The 12,501-nt window shown below is 42.4% G+C and overlaps 1 protein-coding gene across 2 annotated transcripts in view; it reads right to left on the reverse strand.

Moving 5' to 3' along the window:
• Window positions 1–1,917: 1,917 nt before the first annotated feature.
• The window catches only part of AP1S2 (adaptor related protein complex 1 subunit sigma 2), a 204,105-nt gene continuing 193,521 nt past the window's right edge, over window positions 1,918–12,501 (reverse strand). For both annotated transcript variants that reach the window (XM_063955802.1, XM_063955801.1), the window contains one exon: window positions 1,918–2,125. Coding sequence is in view for 1 of the 2 variants with exons in the window: in XM_063955801.1 (XP_063811871.1) it covers window positions 2,078–2,125 (48 nt within the window). In the remaining variant the exon portion in view is untranslated. The remainder of the gene's footprint in view (window positions 2,126–12,501) is intronic.

Here is a 12,501-nt window from a genome sequence, read left to right on the forward strand (position 1 = left end):
TTTCAAGTGCTTCATAATACATACATTGTGTTATTAGCTAACAATGTGCACATTTGCAGTAACCCATAGCAACCAACTGGAAGTGTGGTCTGCTAGTTAGCCTTTGTCTGGTTCCCATGTATTGCTGCTTGTTTCCACTTTGTTAATAACAACCCACTGCCGTTTGGTCATCTGGAGAGAAGGTCTGTTTTCCTTACTATGAGGTCTGCTTTTGGATTGTACCTGTTTCAAATTAAACTTTTGCAAAAAACAAAACAAAACAATGTAATGTCCCTTTTAAGAGTAACATGATGCAAAGTCAAATTGATAACTTGGGTGTAAATCTGGCTTTATGTGGTCCCAAAATGAATGGAATGCCTTATAATAACATGATGGAAATTCAGAGCACCATTGCAGTGCATGGCAGAAACTGCCTTTGGTAAATGACAGCTATAGGCTGACTTGTGTGGCTGTAATGTGGAAGAGCCAGATGCTGGGCTGAATGCATGGATCTTGTCTGATTTGGTCATCTACAGCAGTACTTGTGTGACTGACTTGCACACTGATCCTTGTTGCTCACCGCTTGGATCATGCGGAAGGATCAGCTTGTGTGAGGCCATCCTAATACATCTCAACTGTTGGATGATGTGATTTGTATTAGACTGAGTACAATCAGTGCTGACCTGGCATATCATGAACACAAAAGATAATGGTTTGGTCATAATGTATAGCTCTTGTTCAGGTTTCCTTATAAATTATTATTGTCAAAAATGTATTTTATGAGCGTCCTGCTAAACTAGTTCCTAGTAAATTGATAAGCTGCGTTTGAATGCAAAATGGCTGCAGTAGCTACATGTAAGCATGCCTCCTCTCCCCTGCAAATACAGATATTAATGAAGTTGTAGAACTCAATTTGTATGTGGTCATACTGGGAGACACTGGACACACAATACATAACTGAATAAAATTATGCTTAGTGCAATAACTAAAAATATTTTTTCCACTGCAAATCGTGCCGAACACCGCACCAGTTTGATCCAAACACGCATTAGTTAGACATGCAAATGATGGGTCAAACTGCTGCAGAACGTTTATACAGACATACCATTATTTTTCCTGATTGTAAGGGTAATAATCATTTATTAATATAAATCTGAAGATTATATGAGCATAGACTTCACTTATTAATTACCTATATGTCATTTAGCTATCGTATTTTCTGAAATGACAAATTAATAGGCAGTAATGAGGTATGAAATTATGTCAGTATTGAGTTGAGAGGCTGAACATCGGTGCAGGGTTCAAAATGGCCACCTACACCGTATAAGCAAAAGAGCCACTTACAGTGAAGCCAGCTCTGCAGGTAATGGATGCGAAAGAGAAATAGGTATCGAAATAAAAGAAGTTTAGGCTGAGGTGTTTCATGTCTAGTTAGCAATAGCCATGGCTTTTATGTTCTCACAGCATTAGGACTGTCTGTTCCATTCTGGAAGCCTGCACTTTGAAGCTATTTCTGCACAGTAGTTGTAGTCATTGTCAGACCTGAAGGATATATGTTATCAGGCTTTTCTGCAGAGTTTCACACTAATTCTTTGGTTTATTTGAAAAAAAATGTGGTAAACCGTATTCTTAATCCCTTTATGTATAAAAAAAAAATGGCCTGTCATAAATAAGGGCACGCTCTTTGGTTGTCAAAATTATGTTATGCTGTCCTCTTTGTTAAGAAGAATCTATTTCACACACCCTGGTTTACAAGCAGTATCAGAACCAGAGGCTTAATATATGTAAATATTCCCTCTTTATCACCATGGAACTCTATGTTTTATCTTTTTACAAATAAAAAAAAAATTCAAGGGTTTCTTGACGTGTTGTAAATGTGCTACAATTTCAAAAGTCCAAGTCCCTTTGTGTTGATAGTTTCTGAGAAGTATGTTGACATTGATATAAGATGTATTTTTCATTGAGGGCTCAACCAAAGCAGCTTAGCAGTACATTAATACTGACAGACAGCATCTTACACTATTAGTTTAACACTGAGGTGAAGGCAGTGAATATTGATGTGACAACACAGAGACATCGGTGGCGGGAGCCCGGGGGTTTATGTCAGTCCAATTTCTTCCAGGACGCTTCGCGGTGTCTCTGCTTCCTGTGGAGGTAACACAAGATATGTGAGAATCAGTTCCAGTCTACAATGGCTGCACTCAATCACGATGTATGGTAAAAGTAAGTTACAGTATAGCTAAGATGCATAAACTGCATATTGACAAATACATTTAACTATCTAGTCTCCTTTAATCGCTTTCCAAAAATCTACTAAGCAACTAATACCCCTTTTCCACTAGCTGTTTTTACCCGTGTTTTTGCACGGGGGCGCGCATCAACATGGATTTTTAGTAGGTGGAAACGGGTCAACACGGGTTGAGTGACCCGGGAATCCAACCCGGCTATTTACCTGGGTAGAACACGGTAATGACACGGATAGCGGTGCAGTGGAAACGGTCATTACACGTGTTTTCAGACCCGAGTAACGCTCTGAGACGCTGATTGGTGCTTCTGGGGCACTGGAAGATGATGTCATCCCTGGGAGACACGCTGGGCACATGCAGGCATTGAGGCAGCAAACAAAACACTCTGAAGTCGCGCTGGGTACATACAGATCTTTTTATTGCAGCAGCTTCCAGAAAATATACAGCAGCAGAAGCTCCAGCACAGCAACATGGCTAGCCATATCTGGTCAGACACAGAGATCAAGGAGCTGCTTAATATTCGGGGAGAGGAAGAAATAAGAAGGCAGGTGACTGGAACAGTTAAGGATGCTATCGTCTACAAGAACATATCCCTTATGCTGGCAGAAAGGGGCATCCAAAAAACCCAGCAACAAGTCGTTAACAAATTGAAGGCACTACGCAGACAATTCACCAAAGTACACGACCATAACCGCAAGAAAAGTGGTGCTGGGCGTATGGAATGGCCATATTATGACCTATGCTATAGTGTCTTCGGCAAAACTGCGATAACAAATCCCATAGCACTATCGTCATCCAGCTCTGCCAGTCGCCAGATGTCAGTCGACGAGGACTGTGACGAAACACAGCACAGCCTTCCCAGCTCACAATGCAGCCCATCATCCCCGCTGCTTATATCGGACAGCAGTTTTGAAGACTCGACCGTCAATGATGATTCCATCAGTGCCACTATTGAGGACGTACCACAGTCTCAGGCGGAGACGTCGCAACCCCCCAAGACCACGACTTTGCGCTCAAATAGTAAGTATTACCATTACAAATACAGTTGCAGCAGTCCCTATATGTAAAGGCATGGTAATGTTGCAGAGTATAGCTAGTGTGCAGGTGGGAGAAGGCCACAGACACGTATATGATACCACTGCTATTTTTTAATAGAATCATGGTAATGTTGCAGAGTATAGCTAGTGTGCAGGTGGGAGAAGGCCACAAACACGTATATGCTACCACTGCTATTTTTAAATTGTTGCTTACATTCTGTTTCATCTCCTTCACAGTCTACAACGTTCCACAGCGGAAAAAGAAACTGAACAAAACAGAACAAACGGTCAAAGCAATGAAGTCCATTATCTTGGATCACCTGCGTGAGGCAGATAGTGAGCTCAATGCCCAGGAAGATGCACGGCTTGAGAGATTCCTTGCGTCAGAAAAAGAAATGCATCAAACTTTTATGAGTCAGTTAATGACCATGCATGATAGGCAGATGACATTTTTTGAACGCACGTTTGCACGTACCATAGGGAATACCACACAAACACAACAGCAAGACACAGCCTACCCACAGCACCCATATGGTCCATACAACTATGAGCCTCCCTCAAATCCCCCAACACAAATCCCGCAGTCCTCAGAATTTCGGGTATATAGACAACTGCCCTAGAGCAGCGGGTTATAAAACAATGTTTGTGTTTTAAGGTTATGTTTGCACTGTATCCTCAACCCTGATACCTACAAATGCAAACATTATTTTGATTTTACAGAGTGCCCTGTTGGCACTTTAAAGTTTTATAGTGTTACCTCAGAAAATGGGCAGTGGGATCCAGATATTTGGGCTACCTTTTTATATTGTTACCTCAGAAAATGTGCGGCAGTGCGATCCAAATATTGGGGGTGACCCGATATCTGCCAAACCAAACATTAGTTTTTTTTTTATACAGAGTGCCCTGTTTGCACTTTACTCTTTTACCTCAGGGCAGGTGTCTTCACCATGTGGCCCTCTAGCTGTTGTGGAAACACATAGCAACACATGCTGGTACATGTTGTTCCACAACAGCTGGAGGGACACATGTTGAAGACCCCTTGCGTTATGTGGAATTTTACATGTTTGCACTTAAATATTTTATAATGTTACCTCAGAAAATGTGCGGCAGTGCGATCCAAATATTGGGGGTGACCCGATATCTGCCAAACCAAACATTAGGTTTTTTTTTATACAGAGTGCCCTGTTTGCACTTTACTCTTTTACCTCAGGGCAGGTGTCTTCACCATGTGGCCCTCTAGCTGTTGTGGAAACACATAGCAACACATGCTGGTACATGTTGTTCCACAACAGCTGGAGGGACACATGTTGAAGACCCCTTGCGTTATGTGGAATTTTACAGTGACATGTTTGCACTTAAATATTTTATATTGTTACCTCAGAAAATGTGTGCAAACTGTTTAAAAGGAAAAATATAATAACAACTTTTGAACCAAATTTTTATAACTGAAAAAACGAAATAAACAAAAATTGTTTGCACACAAAAACTTGTCTGTTTTCTCTACTGCAACATTGTTTGAAGATTAGCTGCAATGGTGGCCCTTATGCACTCGCTGGCAGCGTCATGCCCCCCCACCAAGCCTGGTGCATCATGTACAGTGACCCCCGCCCCATGATCATGTACATTCCACTCGGGGAGAAAGTTTTCCTTTTGTATCTCACATATGTTATGGAGAATGCAGCAGGCCGCTACTATATCTGGCATTATTTTCAAGTCCACATCATTCCTCTTCATGAGGCAGCGCCAGCGTCCTTTTAAACGCCCAAACGCATTCTCCACTGCCATACGGGCCGAACTTAGGGCATGGGTATATGATGTCTGTTCGGGGGATAAGTGAACATGCTGGGTGTAGCCCTTCATTAGCCAGCGCTGTAATGGGTATGCTGCATCACCAATGAGATGGACCGGGATGTCCACACCATGTACGATCACCGATTTCTGTTAATAAAACATTAATATTATTACAGGGGTAAAACTTGACTATTGGTTTATGGGCGAACATTAGTTTAAGTAGTAAATAATCTTACCTCTCGAGGGAAAAGCCATCCACCAAGCTTGTCCTCAGCAATACTGTAAAGATCGGAGTTGGCGAGAACCCTTGCATCATGTGACCGTCCGGGCCACCCTATGAAGACATCTGTGAAACTAAAAATAAAGGTTTATGCATTATCATAAAACAGGCCAAGCCTATTTCAAACACATTAGTGAAACAGTGCTTACCAGTATTTGTGGTCCACTACAGCTTGCAGAACAATGGAATGCCAACCCTTACGATTGTAATAGTCTGCTGGGTTGTCATGGGGGGCGATGATGGGGATGTGGGTCCCATCTATGGCACCAGCACACTGTGGGTAGCCACGCTTCTTAAACCCTTTTATAGTCTCATCTAGCCGCTGTCCTTGTGGCAAGGAAATAAAGCGATGGTACATGGTATCCAGCAATGCCCGCGTGACCTGGTAGACAATCTTGCAGACCGTGCCAATCCCTACTCCAAATAAACTGGAAACTGTGCGATACTCTCCAGGGGTAGCATACCACCAGAGAGCAATCGCTAACCTCCTGGCTGGCTCAATGGGCTTACGGAACCTGGTGGTCTGCATGGTTATTGCGGGGGACAGTAGTTCCAAAACATACTCGAATGTAGCGCGAGACATCCTGAAGTTTGACATCCACTGCTCCTCCTGATATGCTAGAATAGTCTGCATGAATGCTTCCCCATGTCTGCGATCTCTCATCCACATTCTTCGGCTTGGTGTACAGTTCATTGTTATTAAAGAAATAACAACAGTGGATGATATACGCGCTCTCCTCCTTTTCAAATATTTGCGTCGATAGGTAGCCCTCTCTGCAAAGAATTGAGCTCTCCTTCTCCAGCTCTGCAGTAGGTAGCACAAGGTGAAAAGCTGCATCAAGCTGTCTGTAGCAGAAAGCAGCAGTAAACTGCAAACAGTCTGCGACTCCATGCTAGACACAGCTACTGCACCGGCGTCCATTGCTGCAATGCTGTGAGCAGGCCCCACCCCTCCCTTTTGGTCCTTTTGATGACATCATCTTGATGAGACAGTAAAAAGTCCATTTGTAATGACAGCAATAGGCTTTTACAGAGCTTACCCGGGTTAAGTGGAAACAGATCAGACACGGGAATAACCCGTGTCGAAGTGTAGTGGAAACGGGGGAGCCGACACGGGTTGTAGCCGTGTTAAACATCCCGGATCGGACACGGTACGTAGGTGGAAAAGGGGTATTAGAAAAGCAATCTTATAGTTTTGAGAAAAATCAGCATGCCCATTTGTGGCAGAGTAATTTATATATTGGCCATACTGTTTACTTATAGTAAGACACATACAGTAAGTGGTGTTGCCTATCACACAATGACAAACTCATCAAAACTTTTATACATTAATAAAATTGTGAACAAAAATTGGTCAAATCATGGTAACAGGTCAGAGTACTTAACAAAGGACTACATCTATAAATTCATATTGCGTTCAGATTGTTAGTGCAATCACGCCTGAAGTGCTCGGACCATTGGCCACCTCCCCTCTGCTCATCAGCTCACTGTCGCATGTAAATTATGATAATTAAGAAGTATGACCTACATGATTCCTCTAGTCTGAGCACAATGGTCTACTTTCCACTCTGCACCATTTTCTGTTACTGCTCTTTACATCTTGAAGCCTTTGTCTTAAGGTTAAATACCATATTTATAATAAAACATCTGAAAGCTGTCCACTTGGAGCAAAGCTATTTTCTTCACAATACAGAGTATATATATTTAACATGTTACGGTTGAATAGAGTTATTTATGAACTGCAAAATGAGAGTGTGCAGGCAGCCTAACAAGCCATCCCTATGTAAAATACACATGAAAGATGAAAAACATATGCCCTTGAAAGTGCAAGGATCTGTAAATAAGTTCCTTTGCAAAAAGGATCCTATAAACCAGGATCCACCCCAGTACATGCGCCTTCCTCACTTTTTGGATCTCATTTAAATATAGTATTCTCAAATGAAATCTTAGATGTGCATGTGCACCTTCAGTTACACTCCCCTGTATTTCACACGCTGCTCAACATGCCATAACTGGGGCTTGAACTCTCAACCTTCTACATCCCAGATAGACAACTAACACTATTTTCTTCTAAGTAGTTGTACTGTAATTGCCAGTTTAAAACTGTTGCAGCTAAACAGATCTATGTAGTGTGTGGGAGCAGTGGCGTAAGTTTGTCTCAGTTGCCAGGAGGCAAGAAAAATATTGGTGCCCCCCCCATGTATATAATTTGCTCCTGCATAGTAAGCCTGCAGATTCTAACTATATGAAGCTACTACAAAACCATTGCAACTAGGCAGATCTATGTAGGGGTCCAGCCACACACTACATAGATCTGCTCAGTCACTCACAATGCTGATTATTTCTCTGACAATTACTTTGCAAGTGTCATACCCAGGATTAGAACGCACAACCTATTCACTGGAAGCATGCACCTTACTGATGGAGATATCTGCTGTTGCATAGGAAGTATGAGAATTCTAACTATATGAAGTTACTTGTAATCATCAGAGAAATAACCTCAAATAGTTAGAATTCTCATGCTTCCTTTATAGGAGCAAATAGCTTCATCAGTAAGGTGTCTGGTTCCAGTATATCTATAATAAAGAGGGTGTGATTTGTAAGGTGTAGTGGCTAGTGGGGAAGTTGGCTACAGAAGAGTTACCGGCTGTTGTCAATTAACTTAATTGATTAATGTTGCTGAACACACAGAACAGGAGGAGAGGTGCCCCCCTTCAAAGCAAGAGCCCAGCGGCAGCTGACTCCGTTGCCTCCCAGAGTTCTGCCTCTGTGTGGGAGCAAATAGTCCAATGTGTTAGGGGGGTGATTCAGAGTTGATAGTAGCTGTGCTACATTTAGCACAGCTACGATCAGGCACACTGACATGTGGGGGGACACCCTGCACAGGGCTAGCCCGCCCCGCATGTCAGTCCCTGCCCCGTCGCAGAAGTACAAAAGCATCGCACAGCCCAGGTCGTAACGGTTGCATGTGACATCATGCAGCCAATGAGGCCCGCCCCCCACACGGTCCGGCCACGCCAGCGTTGGCCTGACCGCGCCCACAAAATGCCGCCTCCCGCCCCGCAACCGCCTCTGCCTGTCAATCAGGCAGAGGCCATCGCTGGGCTACGACAGTTGTTGGCTGTCTGGCATGTGTGCTGGCACATGCGCACTTCTGACCTGATCGCTGCGATGAACGGCAACGTGCGATCAGGTCAGAATGACCCCCTTGGTGTATGAGGTTGAGAGTTTGAATATGTATGGCATGTTGAGAAATGTGTATATAAAATTCATGATTTAACTGAATGACAAGGTGCACACAACTCACACTGTCACTGATGGTCACAAATTACAGATGTAGCCACGCTCACTGTTGTCATGATGCGCATGCACTTGCATATGTATTGCGACAAGCTTCAGTGTATTCTGTGCTGCGACTAATCACAGCCGGTGTTCGCTCAACAGAAGTCTATGGCGTGTGTAAATCCGTCATGGACGTGGGTACACTAGTTGTACCATCCATGCCATGATGCGTGGACAAGCGTGGTTACTAGGAAGGCCAATCCCGGGTATCGGGATTGAAAAATTATCAATTATCAATCCTGGGATACCCAGGATTGGATTGAAGATTTTAAAATGAGATATGCAAACCCCCTGCAAATACTGTGTTTGCCCCTGAGTTTTAAATGAATACATACGATATACTATGTAATCTGCATTCTAGTGATTTGGATATTAGAAGACACCAGGCAGTTCTGTAACCATAGAAAAGTATGGAGACTATAGCCAGGGAATCTAGAGACTTTTAATATATCCATAATTACTTACAGTAGGGCCACAAAGGTTTCCCTGTAGGACACTGACAGGATAACATCAGAATTTAATGTTTCTACCGATATTAATAAGAGGGGTTTAGACAGTATAAAGGTATAGCATGTTATATTTATTAGCACGTCTAGTATATTATACAGTATTTGTGATAATCTTTTCCAGCTTTTCCTTTTTGCTTTAACTTTAAGATGTTAAAAAATAATAATAATAATTCTTAGCCCTTCACATGAATATAAAAGGTATGCTGTGACATACTAAATACGTAAACAAATCAATACAAAACAAAGGCCACAAAGCCAATCCATGCAATGTAATTGCCGTACCAATCAGAATGTGCTTATAAAGACTTTGCGATGTTGAGAGAACCAGAATGCAACGCAGATGCCACAATACATCTATAGATTCTACCTGGGGAGGAAGGCTATGTAGAGGAAGAGAAATAAGTGGAATTTTCCCCTGAGTGGATTTCTTGCATACAGTACATTAAAGAACATTTACAAAATTCCTTCCTTTCTACATATGCCATATATCCATACCCTGCATCCGGGTTCCAGCTGAAGAAAACTAGTTAATGTAACAGTCCTAGCACAGTGGTTCTCACCATAGTTACAAGCAGCATTTATACCGCATTGTGTAGGCCACAAAGTCTTGTATTAACATAAACAAGTGCTACCCTATTGTTTAATATAAACCATCACATATACCAGCGGTTCCCAAACTTTTTTGAATCACGGCGCTCTAGAGTATCACAAATTTTTCCACAACACCCCTAGGCCAAAAATTGTGTTTATATGTCATCCTTAGGTTGAGATGAGGGACAAGACTTGCTTCTGTTTGTCCACATATTTTATGATTGGGAGCCACAAGCACTGGTTTTGCCTATTACATTGACAAAAACTAAAATGCATTGGTCCTGGACCACCAATCCCAAGCACCCCTGCAAGTGCCCCAGGGCCCCCAGTTTGGGAACCACTGACATATACAATGGTTAATAACTATATTCTCCTTCGTCATTTATCTTTCTATTGTTTGATGTAATAGAAGCATAAGGGATTTCTTGTGAATTCTTAATACTATTCAAAGAAAACACAACTCTGAGATGTCAAATTCTGCAACAACTCTAAAAAAAAATGTGCTAGGTATGCTACAACAAAAGTATTTGCACAACAAAAAGATTTTCTAATAATCCTAAAATTCTTCTGATCTTAAATGCTTCGTACTTTACAAATGAACAAAGTAGCAAAACTGACAGAAAGGTACAAAGGCCAGGTCCAATAGGAACAGGGGCTATCACCCCCACCTCTTCTTACCTGTCCACTACCGATGGCCACTATATAGCAGCGCAGCAGTTGTGGCACATCAGGCTGGGGGAAAGAAGACACTGTTGCTGTTCAGTGGTAGCTGGCTCCCTGGACCCTTTACAGCCCAGCACACATCAGTGTGATCTGGGTTTGGGAGGGAGGTATGCGGATGCTCTCTCCCTGACTGATGTGTCACTACCACTGCTCTGCTCTACAGCAAGCAGCAGTAGTGGCCAGGTAAGAATTGTTATGGGGGGAAATCCCCCCCGATCTACTCTTGGGGGGTTATTCAGTTGTTAGTAAACAAAAAAAGTTACCAACTGGGCAAAAGCATGTTGCACTGCAGGTGGGGCAGATGTAACATGTGCAGAGAGATTAACATTTGTGTGGGTCATATTGTTTCTGTGCATGGTAAATACTGTCTGTTTAATTTATACACTGCAATTTAGATTTCGGTTTTAATATACCCCAGCCAAATCTAATCTCTCTGCACATGTTACCGCTGCCCCACCTGCAGTGCAACGTGGTTTTGTCCAATTGCTAACAACTCTGAATAACCCCCTTGGATAGTACTGATCTGTACCATGTCTCGTTAATGCTTAATCTGCTACTTTATACTCCTTTGCTACTAAAATACTAATCCTGAATAACTAGAACAGAATGGGGCTGATTCTTGTTTGTAATTAAAAAGCAAGCAACTGGGCAAAACCATGTTGCACTGCAAGCGTGCCGAGAGATGTAGATTTGGACGGGGTGTGTCCAAACTGAAATCTAAATGCAGTGTAAAAATAAAGCTAACATTTGTGGGCTACATGCAAAGGCAGCCCGTATTTACCCTGCACAGAAAACATATAAATGCATTTGCTCCCCTTGCATTGCAGCATGATTTGTTCTGGACACAAAGGGGGACATGTACTAAGCAGTAATAAAAGTGGAGAAGTGAGCCAGTGGAGAAGCTGCCCATGGCAACCAATCAGCTGCTCTGTATACTCTTATAGTTTACAAATTATAAATGTTACGTCAATGCTGATTGGTTGCCATGGGCAACTTCTCCACTGGCTCACTTCTCCACTTTTATCACTGCTTAGTACATGTCCCCCATAGTTACTTGCTATTTTTGCTTTGCTTACAAACATGAATCAGTCCTCACATGCAAACTTAAATGCAAAATCGAGGGAAAGGTATCAAAATTAGGAGAAAGTGCACAGCAAGGGAATCATGCCAAGTGCTTTGTGCCAAGACTCGGACTATAGGTCGACAGTCATTAGGTCGATCCCATATGATCGACAGACACAAGGTAGTGAAGTGAGACACTGTGCCCGAAGTGCAGCGAGCCAAGCAGCCCATGAGAAAACGTGTTTCTACAAATGGTGGTACTAGAATAGAAAAACTATCCTCACTAGAAACATAGAATTTGACGGCAGATAAGAACCACTTGGCCCATCTAGCCTGCCCCTTTTTTATCATTTAGGTAATCTCAACCCTCTTTGAACCTTAATTCCTTGTAAGGATATTCACATGCCTATCGCAAGCATGTTTAAATTGCTCTATAGTCTTAGCCTATACCACCTCTGATGGGAGGTTATTCCACTTATCCACTACCCTTTCTGTGAAATAATTTTTCCTTAAATTTCCCCTGAACCTGTCTCCCTCCAGTTTCATTGTATGTCCTCGAGTTCTAATACTTCTCTTCCTTTGAAGAATGTTTCCCTCCTGAACTTTGTTAAGACCCTTGGTATATTTGAAAATTTCTACCATGTCTCCCCTTTCCCTTCTCTCCTCCAACCTATACATGTTAAGATCTTTTAGCCTTTCCGGGTAAGTTTTGTGATGTAGGCCATGCACCATTTTAGTTGCCCTTCTTTGTACATGCTCTAATGTATTTATATCCTTCTGGAGATATGGTCTCCAGTACTGGCCACAGAATTCCCGATGGGGCCGTACCAACGACCTATACAGTGGCATTATTACTTCTTTTTCCCTGCTACTAATTCCTCTCCCTATGCAACCAAGCATCTGACTTGCCTTTCTCATTGCTTTGTTGCATTGCTTTCCTG

Source organism: Pseudophryne corroboree, chromosome 2 (assembly GCF_028390025.1).
Source record: "Pseudophryne corroboree isolate aPseCor3 chromosome 2, aPseCor3.hap2, whole genome shotgun sequence".
NCBI lineage: Eukaryota > Metazoa > Chordata > Amphibia > Anura > Myobatrachidae > Pseudophryne > Pseudophryne corroboree.